Source organism: Propithecus coquereli, unplaced genomic scaffold (genome assembly GCF_000956105.1).
Source record: "Propithecus coquereli isolate 6110/MARCELLA unplaced genomic scaffold, Pcoq_1.0 Scaffold213, whole genome shotgun sequence".
Classification (NCBI taxonomy): domain Eukaryota; kingdom Metazoa; phylum Chordata; class Mammalia; order Primates; family Indriidae; genus Propithecus; species Propithecus coquereli.
The window spans coordinates 4188159-4211693 of NW_012146412.1; the positions used below are offsets into that span (position 1 = coordinate 4188159).

At 33.9% G+C, this 23535-nt stretch overlaps 1 protein-coding gene across 1 annotated transcript in view; it reads left to right on the forward strand.

The window, feature by feature from the left end:
• The window catches only part of ARAP2 (ArfGAP with RhoGAP domain, ankyrin repeat and PH domain 2), a 177262-nt gene that overhangs the window by 120313 nt on the left and 33414 nt on the right, over positions 1–23535 (forward strand). Inside the window, exons 22-27 of the mRNA XM_012644474.1 lie at positions 1279–1384; positions 4363–4510; positions 6349–6417; positions 8912–8986; positions 12037–12154; positions 19512–19640. Coding sequence (XP_012499928.1) covers positions 1279–1384; positions 4363–4510; positions 6349–6417; positions 8912–8986; positions 12037–12154; positions 19512–19640 — 645 coding nt within the window. The remainder of the gene's footprint in view (positions 1–1278; positions 1385–4362; positions 4511–6348; positions 6418–8911; positions 8987–12036; positions 12155–19511; positions 19641–23535) is intronic.

The following is a 23535-nucleotide window of genomic DNA, read 5'->3' on the forward strand; positions in this document are numbered from 1 at the left end:
GAGCCATTTATGAGAGTGATCTTTAATTTCCCCTGTCAGCTAGTACTTTAAACCAAACTGCCACTACACGTCCTCTGGAGCTGCGGTCCTCAACCCCTGGGTTGTGGACCAGTACCTGTACCCCGTGCACAGCAGGGGGTGAGAAGGCTGCAAACAAGTAACGCTTCATCTGTATTTACAGCCACTCCCCATTGCTGGCATCACGGTATAAGCTCTGCTTCCTGTCAGATCAGTGGCGGCATTAGAGTCTCATGGGAGCGCTAACCCTACTGTAAACTACCCATCGAGGGATCTAGCTTGCGGATCCTTATGAGAATCTAATGCCTGATGATCTGAAGTGGAGCTGAGGCGGTGATGCTAGTGCTGCGGAGCGGCTGCACATACAGATTCTCATGAGCAGAGAGGTTTGACTGCACAATAAATGTAATGAGCTTGGATCATCCCCAAACCATCCCCCCGGCCCCCATCTGTGGAAAACCATCTTTTATTAAACTGGTCCCTGGTGCCAAAAAGGTTGGGGACTGCTGCTCTGGAGTCTGGAAATTTGGGGGTTCCTATCTCTAGTTTCTGCAGATATTTGACTTTTTTGGGTTAGGAGAATACAGAGTCATTCCTTCTCATCCATAAACCAATAAATTTCCATCCATGACAAGGGCAGAGGGTTCATCCTCCTCTAAGTCTGGATTGCAGTTATTAAGTCCTGCCCATGACTTCTCCTGTCGTCTCCTCATCTTTTCCAAAGATTTGAAGGTACCAGGGCTGGTAAAAGCCCCTTAAAATAGATTGAAAGAGTAATGCACAATTCAGAGCTCTGGGATGGCTTATAGCTTTGGGAAGATTTTTATAATATTATATGAAAAAAAGAAGAGAAATATTATTTTCAAATACAAGTAATGAAATCTTTCCATAGCCAATGTTAAAATACTTTTGGCTTAATTCTTCACTTTTTACTCCAACTTGAGTAGTTAATTGAAGTCCAATATTCCATAAAGTAGAAGATAAAAAATGCAACCTCTCTCATCCTCCCATTTTGGAAGTTTTTTATTTTAAGTTACAAATTATAAGAACTATAGCATATAGCAGTGGAATATTTATGTAATTAATTGCTTTTCCAGAGTTATAGGCAATTTTATTATAGGAGTTTGAATGGTTTTCTACTGAAACCTAATTGTGTCACTTAATAAAATATACTTGTGACTATTTTAAAATACTGTTGAAAATAAAATTTATAATATAGATGATTAGTTTAGGTCTAAAGATTGTTTTTTCCCCCTCTAGATACACAAGATGACAAAGAAAGAATTAAAAAGTATGGAGCATTTATACGTACTCTTCCAGGAGTCAACCGAGCAACTTTGGCAGCTATAGTTGAACACCTTTATAGGTGGGTGGATTTAGTAACTTCTTTAGACATTTCAAACATAGCACTCAGTGACTCATCATTTCTTAAATTTAAAATAGTGTGGTTAACCTTCTTCTACATGTGATAATGAATCTTTCAACATATCTTAATAATAATTACTTTAGCCTCTCTTTCTGTAATTAAGTCACATTTACAGATAAATAACACTGGGAATTTCTTAAATGATTTAGCAATAATCATATACAGCATCCTCAAATGCATCTAGTGCATTAATAAGAGTTATAAGACTCATTTGGGTGGGAAGTTGGAGAATAAAGGAATTACAGGGACCAGAATTCTGTAACAGGAATCTGGCTGTGAATACAGTGCTTTCTCTTGGTGGACATTTCTTTATTATCAGTTTATATCTTACCTAACCCATATATTTTGGTATCAGGCTATTTATCCAATGAAGAAATTTTAGAAGTCGAAACCATTTTTTATGTTTTGATATGAAAGTCCCTCTGCATTTGATAAGATATGAGGAATGTAATGGTGACTTGAGAAATGAGGTCTGAAGGATAACAATGTTTGAAAATATCCTCTTAAGTTAAAACTAGAGGTTTATTTTGATCTCAGCAAAAATGATTACAAAAACTTTAATAAGTGTAAACGTTGGCTAAGGAATATGTTGTAACTTCCTGCATGGGTGAAATACTCTCTTGAATAAATTTCTATAAAACTGAATTTTACTAAAAGTACCCTATTTAGGGTCTAGATTTAGAAATCTTCCACAATTGGTCTTCTTTTCTCTTTTTCTCTCTCTTCCGACCACTACTTCTTATGCATGTCAACTCCAGTATTGTAAACTGATTTTCTTATTACACCATACAAATGTAGTCTACATTATATCATCCTATCTCTATGCCTGTGAGATGTTGGGACACATTTTAATATGGATAATTTTAGCATGCAGCATGCAATTATAGAGGAGATATTGATTCATTGTGTGTTGAGGTTTAGGGACTGCTTCATGCTTCAGATTTAAAGACACACATGAACTAGGCACGAAAGAGTGGTAAGTATGAGCAATGAGCTGAAGGATAACTCCTGGGACATAGGAGTACTAGGAGATGAAAAGGGTTATAGTTGGTTGTCAGGACATTGTGAAAGATTGTACAGGTCATACAAAAAATTGGATTTTATCCTTTAAGTAATAAGAAGTGACTGACCAAATTTGTTTTAGGATAATAACCCCTATGATGGGAGTAGTTGGGAAAAAGTAGTGTAGGAGGCAGAGAAAAGAATTAGAAAACAGTTTCCTTGGGGTTCCGATGAGAAGGCCTGAGTGAGAAGAGCCTGAGCAGGCTGAATACGGAACACTTGGGAATGCCAACATCTGGGGGCAGGGAAACGCAGGAAGAAAAGGAACACTACTGTACCCACTTTATCCCAGAAATGAAGGTAGCCACTGAAGCTAAAGAGAGGCGAAGAGTACCAAAGGAGAAAGGTAGTACAGAAGAAAGTCTCAAGAAAGGCAGAAATGTTTGATAATGTCCTCAAAAGATTGAGAGGTAAATTTGGACGTGGCCAGGTTGATTTAGCATTTAATTTAATTCCTACCCTAGATAAAAGACTACTTTCTCCATCAGTAACATCCACTTAATTCCATTCACCAGGTATTTATCATACACTACAGTGTGATTAAAGCAACGGTCTCTGACTGTGAGATGTTTATTAGATTCTAGTAACAGAGGCAGACATGCAGATAAATTTTCCAGATGTTTACAGTTTTAGTGTGATAAAAGTAGAGAAGGTTTTTGAGAGGGGTGTCCACAATTATTACATCCTCCTCTGTTAAATTCCAGTTCCTTTTGCATCTTGTAAATCATATTTGACGATTGCACTTGCCCCGTCTCTGCTATGCAATTTGGCATTTTATTATGAATTTTTTTACATTATCATATATATTGCTGTCATGTTTACTCACTTGTTCTTGTACCTACAAGAATCTATGTTCTTTATAGACAGGAATACCTAGATTATTCTTGTTATATATTCTTGTTATATGCTTTGATGGAGTTTGGTTTGTCTTGTTTAATATGTATTGCAAAAATTTCCAAACGTAATTAAACAGACAATTGGGCAGCTGCTATTTACACAGTCTGTGACACATAAATAGAGGCCATTAACAGATACTTTTATATGCACTACTTACAATTCTCAAGTAGTGCATTTTTATCAGTATAAATTTCCCTTTCTTGGGGTGAGGACTATAGTGGGGTTTTTTTGTTTGTTTTTTTGTATTACTTTGAACTTATATTTGTGGATACTTTGAACTGCCCTTTTAAGATCCAGGGCTTGTAGCCTACTGAATGGAAGAGTTGACTAGTTCGTTCATATCTCTTCATTATGAAAAGTGATTCTCAGTTGTATCTAAGGAAAATGTAGTTATATTTTTAAATTGCTTTTTAATAATATCCTATTTTGAATAACTGTACAAACATATGCTTCCAGGTGTTCTTTCTAACCTAATATGCACTTTCTGGAAAATTTAGCCCAGCCTTGAACTTGGAATTTGTAACTCTCTAATATATGCCTACCAAGCTCCCTTTCTTGCTTTCTTTTCCGCTTACATATTGCCCCTCTTCCTCTTCCATTTATGCTGCAGTCCTACAAGTCATTTTACACCACTCTGTAAGCATACTTTATGCTTTGGCACAGGTTGTTTCATAGTTTGAAATTGTTTAGATACGCTCAGTCCTTCCTCTAAATCAGCAATCAAGTACTGCTTTGTAACTTGTACTAATCTCTTCAGCAGTATCCTTTCTTATTTTCTCGACTAGACTATAAGCTACTTGGAAGAAAGATCCATATGTTTTTCTTTAAATCAACATTATACCTTTTATATCAGAGAACTTCAATATGTGGGTGTTAAAAATGATAAGAATCCTGGTTTGTAGTTCTATGAAATTTCCAAATAGAAGTGTGTCATAACGAGCTTTGCTTTTCTCTGACAGGGTTCAGAAATGTTCGGAAATCAATCACATGAACGCCCATAATTTGGCCTTGGTCTTTTCATCCTGTTTGTTTCAAACAAACGGACAAACTAGTGAAGAAGTGAATGTAATTGAGGACCTAATTAATAATTATGTAGAAATATTTGAGGTAAATATTTTATATCTTGCCGTTGTTAAAGTGGTTTTGATGTTGCTGTTTACAAAGATGTATATTTTAGGATGTTACTATTCAAGTCTTTATGAATATTTAGAAAGAGAAAATAAAGAGTAGTTATATTTAAAAATTTTTTTAGCTATAACTAGTTTTTTAAGCTATAGCCATTCATTTTAAATTCGGTTGCTTTTAAAGCTTTTTTACCATCTGATGTCTTTTGGACAGAATAGTTCTATTTATAGGGTTTTTGTGTGCATTTCCTTTCTCATTATATGTGTATGAATTATGTCCATTTAGAGGTGGGAAATTATGAATTTAACAATTCAGTAATAAATATCAGGCAGTTAAATTGAAAGCATTTTAGGTTTTTTTTGTTTTGTTTAATTGTGTCTCTAATTGGAAAAAATAAAATTCTGAAATATTATTATTCTGTAGTACTTACGTCATCTCTGTTTTAATTATTTGACTTTTTAACTTGCTATTTTTATAAAGTTAATATTTTCATGTTTCATCAGGAAACTGCTAGAATAGGGATGACTTCTTGGTTCAATAAAGTAAAAATAGAAGAAATAAACCCAGGATTTGATTATGGTGGATCTAGGTCAAAGGTCTAGTTTCATTACATAACTCGTTCTAGCATCTCAGTATTGCCATTTAACCTCTCTGAGCATTTCATTAAATGATGTTTATTAGACCACTTGTTTTCCAGAGGTACAGATATACCAGATTAAACCAAGTGAGTTAGTGTGATAGGGTTACCATTTGTAGAGTTTTTACATTCTTAAGATAACTTATCACAAGATTCCTTAGCAAAGAAAAAGGAACTATTTTCATAAAATAAAACATTAAAGTTTCTAACTTAATTCATATAGGAATGGACAGCAGATTTGTTAGACTTTCTTTGCTCCTTGATCTTCTCTTTATTTCCTTCTATATGTGTCCACTGTTTTTGATCAATAGCAAATTCTTTGCAATAATCTGATGCTGAGAAAAGAAAGAATTAGAAAAAAATGATGTGTGGCTTTACATGCTCTCTTTATATTTTATTTTTGTACTGTACCATTTGTAAAAAGTACATGATTATCTTCATAGTTGTATTAAACCTAACTTTACCTAAATGGTAGAAATTTAATAAGCACTTAACGAACATTTCAGCTCAAGAAATACCTTGTTAGGCCGGGCGCAGTGGCTCATGCCTGTAATCCTAGCACTCTGGGAGGCCAAGGCGGGCGGATTGTTTGAGCTCAGGAGTTCGAGACCAGCCTGAGCAAGAAGAGCGAGACCCCGTCTCTACTAAAGAAAAATAGAAAGAAATTATCTGGACAACTAAAATTCTATATAGAAAAAATTAGCCAGGCATGGTGGCGCATGCCTGTAGTCCCAGCTACTCAGGAGGCTGAGGCAGGAGGATCGCTTGAGCCCAGGAGTTTGAGGTTGCTGTGAGCTAGGCTAATGCCACGGCACTCACTCTAGCCTGGGCAACAGAATGAGACTCTGTCTCAAAAAAAAAAAAAATATCTTGTTTCTCGACCTACATAAACTTAAAGAAACCAGTCACCAGCTCCTTTGCTTGTTAAATGTCCTAAGCAATAGAGCTTTCATTGAGGCAATTGCAGCCTGAAGTAGTATCATCATAAAATGTTTTGAACTTTTTGAGACTCTATCTTGTTGGCTTTATATATGACCTAGCCGTGTGGGCCCATGCCGATTAAGATAGCTATTTTCACTTATTTTTAACTCGATATTATATTCCTGAAGAGTTATATGACGATGAGTGCCATCACTCTTTGTATTCTACATTATTAGAATGTCCCAAATTATATTTTAAACAGGTTAAAGAAGACCAAGTCAAACAAATGGACATAGAAAATAGCTTTATTACCAAGTGGAAAGACACTCAAGTGAGTAGTAATAGTTAGATCTTTAAAGAATGAAACAAAACAAAAACTTCTGATGTAAGTAAAGACATTTGCTGTGTGTATTCTCAAGTTCCTATTTGAAGCAAAATAAAAGTGATGAACAAAAAAACCTAGATAAATTAGTTGTGTAATACATGCAAAATATATTAATGTAAATTTTTAAAATATAGAAGGAAAATCAGTTTTTATTTACATATCAAGATTTCCTCTATAAAATCAAATTTTATTTATAAAAACACTGTTGAAAATGCTGGTGGATTTCAAAGGAAGCATTTAAAGCCAAAGAAATACTTGGAGTAAATTGAAAATTCAAATAGCCTAATGATTTTTTCATTATTATTTTGAAAACATAAATTATTTCTTATATGCTTTTGCTTTGCATGCTTGCAGATGATGTATTAATGGAATGTTTCTAATGTGATCTTTGTAACATACGCTAATTTTTGTCCTAAGTTGACTTTTCTATATTCTGTCTTGCTTTCCTCTGTCACATTGTATTGGATTATCATGTTCAGGTGCATGTTTAGGTTCACTGTGTTTTTCCAGGGTAGCTTACCTCGTTTGATGCATGTTCACTGGAACTTCTTAAGGTTGATAGTTAATTATCTTCTAATAACTAGGAACTGTAGTGGATTTCAGGTATCAATGTAAATAATAGAAATGGGTCAAATGTACTCTGTTTACAGATGTACTCAGATAATGAGGCAGATGCTTTTTGTTAAATTCTCAGTCCTGAAATAATATCCATTGCAAATTAGAGGAGTCATCAGAGTTATGGTTCCATACGAAGGAAATGAGAGAAGGCTTAGATTCTACCCCCAGTACTAATACTATGATATTAATTACTTAATGAATTATTTCTTCCATTTGGACCCAAAGTAATTAATGCAGCTTCTAGAGGAGTTAGCTTTAACCCTAAAAAATCTAGCTCATTATCAATTCTCTTAAATTTTCATTTTTTTAGAAAGGTTTCAGTCATGAGATAAAGAATCGTATGAGCCCGACAGGTCATCTTTGACTTCATTATCTACGTTGTTATTATAACGTATGAGTATCCTTTTGCATTTTTATCTTTTATATTCAAATTACAGTAAAGAAATCAGTCTCCAGTGTCTTCAATTCAGTATAAGTGAGTAAAAATAAAAGAATTGTCTATAATATATAGTAATTGGAAAAGAAAAGTAAAAGAGTTTGGGAAAATCTGTTCTTTTGCATGAGTTTTTCCTCTAATCCATTTGAAACTCTCCTCTGGAGTATTTTTCTGACATTCTCTTTGTCTTAGCCCTGTTTGAATTTCTTAGCTATTCTTCTTTTTAGTTTCACTCTATGAGTTCTTTGTGTTTGCTTTTTTTAATTTTTATGATATATCCTTCCTTGGAGAACTGTTTATGCAAACATTGTGAAAAGCAAAAGTGTCAACTTGTATCTTCCGAGAATTTTTGTGTAGTATGGAAAGTGAGGAAAGAAATTGGAAATAAGATTTTCTAAGCTTGTAATGCCAGAATAATTAAGAAACTTCTTCAAAGTACATTATTAATGTATTCCTCACAGATTTACTTAATAGATTTTATGCTAAGGGAAATTTAACTTTGGAATGATTGTTTCTTCATTGTGATCTTTTTTTTTTAATTGGGTGATGGATATTATTTCTAAGTGGTTACATAACTTAAGGGAACTTCTGAAAAAAGCTACTCAAATTTTTTTCATAGATTCATTTGGTTCTTTATTGAATTTCTCTACTTTATACTGTCAGTCTACATATTGATATCTTGTGCTTTTTATTTTCTGGATTGTATCTTCTTCACTTAACGTATCTTCTGGAATATAATAATGACCTCAATAACTTAGCACTTAATGCTTGGCTGAAAATAATTAAAATAAAAGCATATGTTTATTGTCTGCTTTGTTCTATCATTTCACTTTAATTTTTTCTAACTAAAATTTTACTTTCTCTATTTATGGTTTTAATACAGCTCTCACCTAGTTTATCCTCAAATTTCATCTCTTTGAAAATTTAGTAAGACCTATTGTGCCTTTTAATTTTATTGCTATCATGCACACATTATAGCTAAGAGCAGAATTACATGTGGACCATTTTCCGTCCTCATTTTGTTTATCCTGCTAACGTACACGATGATGGCTTCTACAGCTTCTCTTGTGGAAGTCAGCATATTTTCACTGTGGCCAGATTCATTATTTCTGTAAGAATCTAAGGGTATTCGAGAACACTAAACTCTTGAGTAAGAGATAAAAAAATCGCATTGTGATTGTTGTTTCTGATTATAACATTTATGTAGATTCCTTGTCTTTAATCAGCTGTCTCTGGAAATGGGTACATATGTTTGTGAACAGGGGAATTGAGCTCATTTCATTGTAATGACTAGGGCTTTATAGGGTTTGGAAACTGTCGTAAGTATCATATGTGTGTTTTTGCAACATGCTTAAGTGTGCTGTTTTCACATCTACCCTTTTCTAGGTTTCCCAGGCTGGAGATTTGTTAATCGAAGTATATGTAGAAAGAAAGGAACCTGACTGTAGTATTATAATTCGGGTGAGTCCTAATGGTGGATATAAAGAGTACTGTTGGAAATCATAAGTGTTACCCTTAATTTACATATTTTGAATTTTCCAGTGTTTCTTACATTTATGTCACCTTTCCAGTTCAAACTGATGACAACACTGACTTTCCATACCAATACTTTCCAGGAGTTCTATATTTTAATCATTTGGAAAGAGAACATCTTATGTGCTTTAGGTTACAATTAGGAGTTTCTGTAGGTTCTGGAAAATAACCTGAGCTCAAATACTTGCTCCTCTCCTTCCTAGCTTCTTAACATTAGGCAAGTTATTATGTTTGTCCTGTCTGAGCCTCTATCTTCTCACTTGTAAAATGAGTAAAAATTACATTATTATATCATAGCATTGACCTGAAGACTCAATAAGATAATGCATGTAAAACACTTAGCAAATTGCTCGGCATATAAGTGTTTAATAAATTATTATTACTACTAGTGCTATTATTATTATCAATAATCTTCTGCTCTTGTTTCCTATACTTTAACATCCAGTCTTCCAATTTACTTGAATATTGGATAATGCTTTCCTTCCTTAAATATTGGATAATCTTTTTCTTCAGCACAGATTATCAGTGAGAATATTGATCATTTGTGCTGAATTAAAAATAGATCCTTCTCATGCTACCATATTCAGTAATAGTCTTTTAGGGATAGTAACTGATATTTCAGGTTTTTGGTAAAACTACTTTCTCTATGTGAGAAATAGATATTCTGCCATGGAACAGAAATTCTCCTTTAGCTACTTATCTTTTTTAACACATTGACTGCCACACTAGAAAAATTTTTTTTTCCTTGGGGCCACAGTGTTTTATTACAAAAGTAGAATAAAAACTTTCAAAACAAAATGATCCTTTCTAATTTAATAAAAAATTTTTTATTTCGTGTTGTTTTCTGTGTGTGAATTATATGCAAAGCAATCCATGTCTTTAGAATTAAATTGTCAATATTAATTGTAACAATAAGAACATTAGGAAGTAAGATTTTCACAAACCACCTGCAGAGTTTTGCCTCATGAGGCCCCGGGCTCAAAACTAGCATGAGTTAAATACAGCTCGCATGGCAGTTAATGTGTCCAAGAATAAACAGAGTCACAACATTTGATATATTGTAATTATTAAGTTATATATTTCTAATGATTATGCATTATGACTACATGGCATGAGCTATCTTACTTAGAACATGGAGCTGAAATACTATGATCATAGGCTTTGTTCTTATCAGGCATTTATCTTGCCACTCCTTGACCACTTCATAATTATGCTAAATGTGTCATGTTGATCGTAAAAGATGTGAAGGACTAGTGCAGATCAGCACAAGTTTAAAGCTAATGCTAGAAGAAGTGTTCAAAGCATATGACTTACCTCTACATGTAAACTCTTCCATAACACATTTTAACTTCCTTCCAAAGCCATAACAGAAGTTATTGCAATTAAGCAAAATTTTAATATTATCTTACGTGGATTTAGGTAAAAAATTGTCGCTTTCACCTATAGTAACTCCAAAAGCTCTTAGAAAACATAGAATGTTACAAAAATAATTACTGACGTTTATTTTAATGCTTAAGACTTTTCAAAACCCTTTATTTACATTTGTCTCAGCTGATCATTACTGCAACCCATGGGGATAGATGAAGCAGATGATATCTCAAGTTTATGGGAATTAAGGCCAGAATACAAACATGTGTCATCATAATCCAAACCTGATGTTGATTATACTGATGTGTGTATTCCAGAGAGTCATAATTTCCTAAATAGGGTGTACTAGGTGTTTTAAAGAAGAGCTTTAGGTCTCTCTTGGGGCAAGGAGTAGAGTTTCCATCTTCCTACTTCAAACTGAGGCACTCCCTGCTGCCTATTTCACAAATTTGGTTTCTCAGTAATTTAATATTGTGTAAGAAAAAGGTATACTATTTTAAAAATTTTAAATCCATGCAGATCAACGGCATCGTTGAAATGATTCATCTACTGTTTCTGTTGCTTGAAGTTCTCCACTTTTCCCACATGCTAAGTTTTTATCTCTTTTTTTAAGTTTATATTTCACTTGGCTTTTGTAAATAGAAAACAGTGGATTTTGTTGTATAATTAATATATTCCAAAACACGAAATTTCATGAAGTACACAAGGTAGACTATGTGAGTGACCTGTTGCGAAAACTGTTTTTGTTATTTATATATATGCACTATGCTTATGAGCAGTAATGGACAGGAGAAATGGAAATGAGCACATTCCTTTTCTAAGGAAATTTGTAATAGGGCCATACTTTTACTGAAAACATGCAAATTGCAGGATTCTGATGTTTGAAACATCTTCTGTTTGTTTAACACTATAACTCTAAATACTAATTGAAGAAAGCCATCTTGCGTTTTGGCCAGCATGCACTTAAGATTGGCAAAAACAAAAACAAGAAGAAACAAATCAAAAATCCTGAAAGTCCCAGAAGAGTTGGTGTGTTTATACCGTGTCCTCAGGCTTTGGGCGTCTTGTAGAGCTGGCCTCTAGGCTGGCACTGCAGACTCTGCTCTGCGCCCTGAAATTCTGGCTACAGCATGCTTTGGTATCCCACCATCTGTCGCTTGGCATGGCAGGACACACCACACACTACCAAAACCTCAGGGCCTTTTGGCATGACAGACAGCAGTGTATAATTTAGGGTCTAGGCTGAATTAACCGAGACACTGCACTTTCGATTATAGAACTGATGAGTGGAAAGTTTTACACTTGGAAGACTGTCTTGTGAGGTCTGTCTGTGTGTGACTGGGTACATTCTTCCCTTCTGAGTGGCCTTAATTGCTCACTAAGTGAGGAAAAAAATTCCTCCTGGTTATGTCTGTATTGTAAATGTATTTCATGTTATGGAAAAGATCTGAACATGCTGTTGTCTCTAGGTACTTAGAGAAGCTAGTTTTAACCATACTTGGAAGAAACTCGGGATATCATTAGAATGTGGATGGGGAGTATTATTGCCCTAATATAAGTCTGCTTCTGTGTCTTACTTATCTTTTGAAGAAATATTGCTTCTCTAACAGATATCTCCTGTGATGGAAGCAGAAGAATTAACTAATGATATATTAGCAATAAAAAATATCATTCCTACAAAAGGTGACATTTGGGCCACATTTGAAGTCATTGAAAATGAAGAACTAGGTAAGTGATTTTGATGGTAGAGATTCTTAAATCCTTCATAATATAAAGAAATACTCTTTTTGTGACAAGTTATTACTAACAGTTTATGTTTTCCTAAATATTAACATCTCTTTATGAATTCCCTTCTACCTTAGTGTATGTGTTGATGTATTATCATCACTTGAAGTCGCCTTGCTATGATTCTACTCATCAAAATAATTAGATTTTTATCGACTATAAAAATACAGTGCAAAGCATTAGCTATCTGTGCTGCTACCTCAGGAAATGAGGCCTTTGTGTGTAAGGACGAGTGATTTAATTTGTAATGGTATTTGTCACCACCACCATTCCTCTCCTTCCTGTATGCCACTTATTTAACAAGAAAAAAGAATGTTGATTTAAAAGATTATTTATTAATCTAAAAAGTAATTTTAAGCCTAGCAGAAGCTTCTTTTTGGGTTTTTTCTTTTCGTCTCTCTTTAGTGGATCGAATATTTTGTTGTCTTTCATCCCAAAGACACTGAAAGATAAAGTGTGCTTTTAAAACACCTTGACTAGTCCAGTAGTCAAGTGCTGAATAAGCTTAATGTTCCAATGACACCGTTTAGTTTGAAAGACGTTTAGGAAAAAAAAATAAGATGCAGAATGTACCTTGACCATCTGTCTAGCTGATACCTACTAAAGTCTTGGGACCTTTTCAAGTGTAGCTGCCAAACTGCCAAAAGGAAAATCTCGCCACCCACAAGCTCAATATCAAAATTAAAATTCAGTGTTGAAATACCCCATAGCGTGTTATCCGGAGTGTTGCAGTCAGTGTTGAAATGAAATGAGATGGTCAAGTACTTGGTCTTTCATTATTCTGTCTTGATGTTTTTTTATTTCTTTATTTCTAATTATCATGCACAACTCTTCAAACTGGGTCAAAATGCTATTTTTCAATAAACATTGCCAAGACCTGATGACTAGGGTGCTTTGGTGCTGGTTCGCAGTATCTCCCTGCAGCCGGGTGCGGTCCTCCCCACGCACAGGGATGCTCTGCGAAATGACTCCGTGAAGGCCACTGTCGAGGCCGAAGGTTCACTTCAGGGCTAAATTCACCTGTCCTCCCTGTGGCATTTGCTATTAATGACCATTTCTTTTTTCTTTGATAATCTTCACTCTGTTTTCAGTGTGCCCTGGATTATCCTCTTGGTTCTCTGATTATTTTCTCTTTTGTACTTTCTTCTTCCTCTCTCTGTCTCCTAAATGTTGAATTTCCACTGCACCAATCTCCTTGGCCATCTTTTCTCATTTTACATGTTTTTTTAAAATAGATAATCTCTTCCATTTTTTTGTGCTTAACTGACATATGTAAGCTGGTGTTTCCCAAATATACCTTTGTTCTTCCCCCATCTGGCCCACCCAGTTACCTCCTTTAAAACCCAGACTAAGAGTTCCATTGCACTTTGTCTCATCTCTTTTTGTAGTTTACCTGGATTTATGTTTTTCTGTCTTGATGGGAGCTCCTTGGAAGAAAGGAGAGACTGTCTTTTTTTTTTTACCTATATCTAATCTCTAGCACAGAACCTAGTACATAGTAGCCATACAGTTAAGAACTATTAATTTTGTATGACTCTGTGCTGCAAGGGTAGTAGAGTCTTTTGATTTTTCTTTTTTGTTTAATTTTGAGGATGGTGGACTAGGTGTCAGCCTTATTGTATTTGTGAATAAAAGTTAATTGTCAACATTATTGCCTTTTATGATCTTTCCAGATCACAAATTGGATTATATTCTACCATTTAAAGCTTTTTCATTATTTCCTCATTGTCCATCCTTCAAGGTCCAATTCAAATGTCCCTTCCTTCATGATATTCAGATGAGCATAGTTCACACTGACCTGTTTCTGATCATTTGCCTTAAGATCTGTAATACTACATACTACATGACCTGTAGAATAGCAATGTGTATACATCTGGTTCTGTTCTAGACCATGCTTTCTTAGGGCATTTACTATGTACTTTAGATTTTTGTGAATGTGTCTCTCACTGCCTCTAGCATAGTGCATTGATGTGGAACATGACCCACAAAAGTCTTTTTAACTGAGGTGGGGCTCTCGGGACCTGAGTGTCCTGGATTACGGCCCCTTGTATAAATGTATCAAATGTGGACGGCACATAGAAAGTGATCCCTGCTTGTAGATTAGGAACCGCTAGAAGATCTCAAGACTGTGGTTAGTGCTTGGAAAGCTGATTGTTTCCTGTATGCTTCTATTTCTATTGTTTTCTAAAAAAAGGTCACAGAAGAATACTGAACCATGGATTTGGCGGTAGGCATTTTCTCCCTACCACACTTGTCCTCTCAAGGGTTGAGTAAATTAAAGCATATCCCTAAGTCATGGCATTGGGGCTGTGTGTCTTTGGCCATTGGTCCTCCTGAGAGAAGCAAGCAGATGGGTGAGGACGGGAAGGAGTTATGTTTAGCTAGAAGGGAGATTACATTATCCATAGAAACCGTGTTTTGAAATTTCATCTTAGAAAATCAAAGGATGCTTACCCCCAAAGTGACTTGATTATCAACTTGCATGTGGCAGTTAGTACATCACAAATGCTAAGATTAGATTATTTTATTACTTCCTCTCTGTAATAAAAATAAAAGAAAAATACTGTCTTAATGAAGATATAAAAACACTAGAAGACATCAAGGTTTAATTTGTGAATGTCCGAATGTATAATGAAAGAAACAACCCATGTACACCAGGAAAGAATACATTCGGAATTAAGAATTCAAATTTGGTGTGGTCTTAATGTTTAGTCAACTATAAAGTAGAAATTGCCAGAAAACTAAGACTATTTCCACTGCTTCTAGAGAAACAATGATAGGGAAGCAACAAAAAGGCCTGTGATTATGTTGGTTTACGGAACTCGTGTAAACCACCTGATCTAAAGTGTTACAGGCTTTATTTCTAGCAACATGCATGGAAGATAAAGATAAAGATAAATAGGAAATAAAAATAAAGGCATAGATAGTAAGAAGATTATAGTTGCTAAGAATAATGTCAGCAGCCAATTGGTGTGTTTTCTAATGTAACAGTAAAACCTCCAAGTAATGAAGTAACCAAAAATGGATGTATATATAAGTAAGCCAGAGCGCTAGATTTTAAATATCTATAAATTTTAAAGCAAGAGTTCTCTATTTTCCCATATCCAATGGCCGCTTTGTGTAATAAGTATTGTGTAACATTCCCTTTACTACTCTGAGATAATCTATTTTACTCATTTAAAAAATAATATAATACACTAATTATAATATAAAAATAAATAAGAGGGACATATGCATTTTAGCATGTAAATGCCGAAATACTCCTATATGGCCGAAGATGTTGAAAATAGATTCCTAAATCTATCAATGAAATCATCGTGGATGTGATAGCTACGAATACAGGTTGCTGTAAGCATGTCAATTTCATGACTCAAATACTATTTCACGTTGGTGAAATGGTGCACGACTCTTAGGAAGTTTTGACTAAAAGCACAATCTTTTTTCTTTTTTGTGTGGTAGCCAAATTCATGGAAAAAATAAGTTGCATTACAACTGTATAAAATATTTTGATTTTTTGATATTTTGATTTTCTATTACAACCATATAAAATATATGTTAAACTGAGTTAGTCTAGGCTCAATGAATTTGTAAGTAGGTTTTGCCTCTAAAGGAAACCCTGGTGGTACATACACTTGAAATTTGTGCTGGATCAAGAACAAATCTTACCCTTTGAAGGACATCAGGCATTTTTGACCCACTATTGCCAGTCATTAGGACCAGCTGAAATCCCTCCTCAGAGAGGATATGCCTTTCATTAAGAGCTGGTATTTCAAAGTATGCTATTATTTTAATGCTTTACCTTAAAACTGAACTCATTCTTTGCCATTGTAGCCCTCAAACCCTCTAGGTATTTCACATCTTGAAAGAAGGTAATTACTGTAGGGGCTTCGTTTAAGCGGGTTTCACTGAGAAGTTCAAGTTGTGAAGCAGTTACTTCCTAGGCAGCCATACCATAGCACATTTTTTTCTTATTTCTTCCTCATAGCTGCTATGATATGGAAGATCTGTTTAGTTTTCATCAGGATTCTTTCCAGCTCTTCTGATTGACACACAAGGTGCTGTTACCTTCTGTTTATGTGGACGGGACAGAGAAAGGCTTGTGCAGCTCTAAGTTTGGCACTAAGAATTTAATCGTTGGGGAAGTCATAATTGTCTCTGAACATCTTGTGTTATTGTCAGAAGTTTAGGGTTGATGGCTGTTATTTCAAGTGGAAAATGGATAGCTCTGTGTTTAACAAGAGAGGCCAGGTTTGTTCTGTCAACAAGATTTTAAGCAGTTAATAACATTTTGTTTTACACAGCTAAAGAATCACCTCCATAACCTATTCTTCTCAAATAACTACACTGAATTTTTAGCAATTTTTATTCTATAGATAGTATGCAAAAGAGTTAATTTCTAGTAACACCCTAATGCCAGATGACTTACATACCATATAATCTATCATGACAGATGGTTGTAAATGTAACTATAAATAAAAATTTATTTGTCGGAATTTATGTTCCAATAATGTTTGATGTCTCAGTTTTTTCCCGCTGCTTATTTCTTTCTTAAGGTGAATATTAATGCCATTTTATAGTTGTAGCATTTGGCAGTCTAAATATTTATCTTTTCATCTCATTTTTTAAGCTCTGTTCTTTATCTGGGAACTTGGATCTGCAGGATTTTTACTCTCCTGAAGTATTTCATACTATGATGCCAGTATGAAAGCATATTTGACTAATTTTCTGCAACCAAGATTAATTGTATGCCCATACATAGGCCTCTATTTCTGTTGTGATTTATTTCAGTATGACTAAGAACACTTTAGAGATATCACTGTAGTAATAATGATGTCTATTGTAATAGTATGTAATACTGACCCTCTTTAATAGAAATGTCTGACATTTCAAAGTCTCATTAGCAATTTAATCTTGTAATAAAGGAGAGTTTTTATTTCAACCCAGATACTGTATTCCATTTAAGAATATTATTCTCACTTCTAAGCCAACTCCAATATCATCGGTTTCCTTGCACACGGGATGTTGAAACTATCGTGCTCTTATTTCCTTCCCATCTTTTCACTAAGGATGGGGAATTGATGGGGAGCAGAGAAGGGGAAAGTCTGAACTGACATTGGTTTTCACTTTCATTATGTTACCTTATTGAGTCCTCAAAAAAAATCTTGGCAAGTTGGTACTATTTTATCCACATTGCATTACTTTAAAGTCAGGTAGGTTTGGACTTCAAATCTCTATTCCTCACCTTAACTAGCTATGTAACTTTAGGCAAGTGGCTGAATCTCTGTGATCCTTAAATTCCCTTACATGTAAAATATGAATAATTTTATTTTTTATTGAAGAATGTTATTGTGAGAATTAAAAGTGATAACTGATTTAAAGTATCCAGTATATATAATGTCTGATGCATAGGTGTTATTCCATAAATGGCAACTATTAATCAGATCAATAGTGTCTCTGAGCTTGCAAGTAGTGGATTCAAGTATCATTTAAAACTGAATGTAAAGCAGGTGCTTATTCTATAATTAGTTTTACTTTTAAGTACATCTAACTTCAATTTTAAGACAACCAATTTATGGGTTAATTAACAATTGAATTACACCATTGACAAATTATGAGCAATTATGATCTTTGCCCACTCTTAGAAAATTATTTGAAGAAAAGCAACATTAAGATAGCACAAAAGATTTTATCTGTTTTTAGAAAGAGTTATATTTTGTCTGCTGCTCTGTGAATATTTTCTGTGAATTTATGGATCACCGAAGAAATTGATAAGATATTTCATTCCTCAAATATTTATTAAGCATCTGTTATATACTCAGTACTATGCTGTGTGCAGGGGGATATATAATAGTAAAAAAGATGTAGATTCTTGATTTCAAGATGTGTAGCCTAGTGGCTCTTTTTTTGTGTGTGCCATTATCATGACTAGGCTAGCTCCAACAAGCACAGACTGCATTTCAGTTTTACTGGATAGGAAGCAAAAATCTGACAATTAGGGTGGAAGTGGAAAACTACTTTTCTTCCTTTGTAGACGTTGGATTATTGTGACCATAGCAGGGGAGATCAGTATTAGAGAGGATGTGATATTTTGGCCTTTTAATTTTGTTACCAATTACAGTATCGTGGTTTACACGTGAGTATGATGCTATTGAGATGCTCTTTCTTGTTTGTCAGTAGCATTACTACTTTACCCAAAACAAAAAAGCTCAAGTGCTATGTGCTCCACATTAAGGAGGGTATGAAAGAGGTGAGTTGATTTACATATCGCTGCAGTCCTGGGAAAGCAGTATTGGCATCTGTACGTCAGGGCTTCCAATTATGCTATATTTAGTGTACTGTGAAAAAGTTCAAATATCTTTTTTCCCCAGCATATGCTTCTGTGGTTACATTTCATTAAATGATTGGCATATTTTGATCAGTAGAAAACTTTTCTATGAAGTTTTGATTATATTTGTAAAACTTGTGGAGCTTTTTTTTTTTTAATTCTGCTAAGAATATGTGTTACCTTAAAAAATGTGGTTGCCTAAGACAAAATGTATGTGGATGAATATTCTTTGAGGAAAGGCTGCCATTTAACTTCTTGCTTGTTGGCCTGTTCTGTCAACAGTTAATGTATAATGTTGCCACATAAGGTTTTTGATTGGTATTTCCACTAATAGTTATATCTAGGTTACTCTGTACTCTTTTACAATTATTTTCATATGTTCTCTATAGAGGTTATATTTTATAATTTCATCTTGATTATGAGAATATCACCTATAAGTTGCTCACTAGTACATCAGTACTAATATGAAATTATAAGATTCTGATCTTATTGGGATAAACAAAGAATTATAAACAAAGAATTTATGCTTATTACTTTCTAATGAACAAAATTAACTTTGCTAGTCCCTTTACAATTATTTGATTTCATTTGCACATAGGCAAGCCAGAATGTTACCTAAATTAAAAAGAAGATAGAGTAAGACACTCATACGTTGTACGAAGGGTAGGATTCTGAGATTTTATATAAAGGAAAGCACTTCTGTTTTCTTTTTAATAGATGAGTAGCAAACAGGCATTCCTGCACATATTCATTTATATAGTAAATCTGTAGTAAATTTTATTATGTGGTTAATGTTGTTCTAGATGTTAGTGTATCTTGTATGTAGTCCTAATGCTATTATTGTATAAAGTAAGATGTGATTATGTATATTGTTGCATACAGATCTTTTCAAAAGGACTTTAAAAATTTATTATTATAAAAATTCTTGTCTTAATACTTTTCTTTTCCCTTTGATTTGGGTTTTATTTTTCACAGAGCGACCTCTTCACTACACAGAGAATGTGCTGGAGCAGGTGCTTCGGTGGGGCTCATTAGCTGAACCTGGCTCCGCTTATCTGGTGGTGAAGAGATTCTTAACCACTGACACAATTAAACACCACAGCGGTAGGTGCCATTACTTTACGTTGCAACTGCGATTGAAATTCAAATGGTTAAAGGGTAATTATTATGGCACAAGTGGTATTTTACAATGTGAAAAATGAGCAGCTAAATACAGAATCTACTGACGTAGAATGGAGAGAAGAAAGAATATATGTACAGGAGGAAATTTTCCTAGTGTGTAGCACTATTGGTGATAGTTGGCTAATTTGATAGTACCAAATTAAAGTTTTTTGAAAGGAATGGTTTATATTTTTAAGAGTTGTTTGCTATGCTTATGCTTGTGTGTTTTCCTAATTTTTAGATTGATTATGAGTCTTCTCTGTGAATTATATTTGAAAGCTTTCTGGGCATTCAAGAAGTACAGATTATGCAGGCTCTGAGATTGAGTGCTTGCTATAAGTTTAATTTTTCCATGGTGATATTGGAAAACAAATATATATAAAATAAAATAGTTCCAAGGGTACTTTCCATCCACCTGGAAGAAGACAATGCACACACATGATTAAATAAGAAGTTAACTACACAGGTGAACCATGTAAGACAATCTCTAAACCTGTATAAGATGTCAGAAAATTTTTATTTTGAAACTTTTATTCTACTGTTGAAACTTTGATTCAACTGACAGATCAGAAAAAAAAAAAAAATTCAGCCAGGACTATATACAAACTAACCTTAAAAGCTAAGGATTCAAGTTTTGTAAGATAAAATGTACCACCACTTTTATGACTAATATTAACAATAACCTTTATTATTTATTAATCACATATCAGCCAAACTCTATATACACCAAAGCTCATTTTTTTTTTAACTTCCCCGTAAGTTATATTGTCTTTGAATTTTACAAATGAAGAAAAGAAAAGCTTGGAGAGGCTGAGTAACTTGTCACAGATTATATGGTTACTAAATACTGGATTTGAAAATGGATTGGTCTTACTCCTAATTCTAATGATGAAAAAAGGTAGAGAGGTTGGTACAGCTCTTCAATGCTGTAAACCTACTTGGGATGATTGCTGGCTCTCTAGCTAATAGTCATAGGTCAGTAAGCTCTTAATTGTACCAAAGTTAATCTGATAAATTTATGACTTCATAATACTGTTCTTTATATATTATACTTACATGAACATATTTTTACAAAATGCTGGCAGTATAAAAACTTTTATGTCATTCTGTTTTTGCAGAGCATCTAAATAAACAAAATGTGTATTTTTTTTGTAGAAATTTAGCCTTTCAGAGACCTTTATCTTACTCACATTTCTTCCCTACTCCTACGTATGATTTTGACCACATCCTCCGCATGTCTTTTTAAGAATTGCAATAGGAATTCTCTCTTGTTGTATGAATGCGCATATATCAATGTCATAGATTAGTGGTTCTCACGTAGGAATGATTTCGCCCTCCAAGGGACATGTGACAACATCTAGAGACATTTCTGTCTGTACAGCTTTGTGGTGGGGTAGGAAGGTGGGGCTTCTGGTATTCAGTGGGTACAGAACAGGGATGCGGCTAAGCATCCTAAAATACACAGGACAGTGAAGGAATATCTGGCTCAATATGTCAGTGATGCTAATGTTGAAAAACCCTGATTTAGATAATCTATAAAAATCTGTTCTAGCCTTTGAATTCTATTATTCTTTTATTATCTTTCTGGTGAGAACTTTCTTTTTTTCCCCTAATATTCCTCTGAAATGTCTGTAATTCTCCACATTGCAAAATGTTTGCAACCTACATCTAGACATAATACCTTTGCTGTTACTTGAATGAAGAATTAGATCCTACAAGGCCATGATATAAAGGAAGGTTTTGTATGGGGAGGTCGGGGGGTACCCAAAACAAGTACACCGTTAAATGCTGTTGATCTTTGGAGGGAAAAGGGCCTGGCAGGGTACGGATCGAGCCGATTTAGCATAGTCATCTGAGTGAAATGTTTGTTGTGTAAGGACAAGAAGAAAAGGTATAATGAAAAGCTATATATTGGCTCTGTCCACAAACTGGTAGGAAAATAGGATGTTATGATGTTTCACATAGTCCATTACATCCTTTTGATGAGGCTACGAGTGAGTCCTTTTGTAAAAGCATCAAGCCTCTGTAAGATCTAGAAAAGCATCTTGCATAAGAACTGAAGTAAGCTTGACTAAGCAGGGGAAAAAAAGCTACAGACTTATATTTTCAGAGATTTGGATGTAACATTCTATAGAGTAAGATATCAGCAAACTTTTTTGTTACTCTCTTACTTCCTTCACTTCTCTAATAGGATAGAAGCCATAGAACACATCTCTGTCCCTGAAATATTTTACCAAACTGATATGTATGTTGTTATTGTACTATATGTAGTTCTTTCTACTAGAAAACTAAGCCTCATTGCATGGGGAAAAAAAAACAAACAAAAAAACAAAATAAACAAACAAAAAACAAGTTTTAGGAGAAAATCATCAGCAAATACATTAATTGAATCATTTCATATTGTAGTTACATATTTCTGGTCAAAAAACTATGAAATAAATACTCTTGTTTTTTAGCCCACAAAATTTTTATGATTTATATTCAGATTGTAAAGCAAAATGATTTATTTCATTATGGTTGGTTCACTTTTTGTTTGAATTTAGGATTGTTCTTTTAAAGAATCTATGGTCTGTTTTTATTAATCAATTTTTGAGTCATGATTTTTTCTAGTAGTTGTGTCTTATAGCAACCTGGAGCTTATTCTTGTGTTTTATGGGGCATATTTTGTGATAGATTTTGGATAGGTTAGACATTCAATACACTTTGTTCCCTGTCTTGGCAAATGTCTCCTAAATCAATCACAGTGACTACCTACTCCAGAATTATCGCTCCATTTATCACATCTACTACACTTCAAAATTGGGATCTAAAAGGAAAATAAGGAAAGTAAATCAAATGTAATTTCTCTGTCAATTTGTTAGCGGAAAAACTGAAACCACCTCAGAAACATTCAACTCCTCTTCAAAGCAAAATGGAAACAATGTTAAAGGTTTATTTTTCTTTCTTAAGAATGTCTTATTCCAACCTAGAGCAAAGTAGAAATCAGAGTTTGAAAACAAGAGCAGTTGTTTTCAACTTTATTTTCTCTTAGTAACAAATAGCTAATGTGTTAACATTGTATTAAAACATAAAGTTGCCTACAATATCCTTTGCAGCCTGCCTCCTATATTTGATACCTGGCTGCCACAAATTTTGCTCTTTATCTCTGTCCCTATCCCTGTATCTATATCCGCACACAAATGTGTGTGTGTACATGTGTGTGTGTGTATATAATATATATATATGACTTACATTTCATTAATTTTATGAGTTTTTCTGATTTATGGAGCAAATTATAAACATACTTTTGCTTGACATGTTTTTATTGCTTTCTTACTAAAGCAGAAATTTTATCATGTACGTATTTGCTGTGATTTAGGGGTTTTAATTTCCTCAATTTTCTCACTTTATCTGAGAGATAAATGTAGATTTAAAATGTTGATTTCATAAGTAGGAATATATTTCAGAATCACCCTGCACTTAATTTCTGCTCATTCATTTAAGGTAATGAAGTAGCATACTTTACTTTTATAGAGGTGTATGGGAGTGAGTGAGTTTTCTGTTGCCTCTGCTTAAAAATTATTTATGTTTTTCAAAAGAATTTTATTTCTTAAAAACATTTTATACCATTGCCATTATTGTAATGAGGAGTTAACTAACTTGAAAAGAAAGATAATAGCCCTCAAAATTTTTTTCTACTCCATGGATTGTGACTGAGACATTGAGATAGGAAGAATAAATCTTCATTAAAATTGCTATTTAGACTTTGCTGCAGCTTCTCTAATTAGAGTCTTTTATTTTTTTTATATTGGTTTAAGTTTTAGCATCTCTATCACAAGTAAACTATAAATTTATAGCT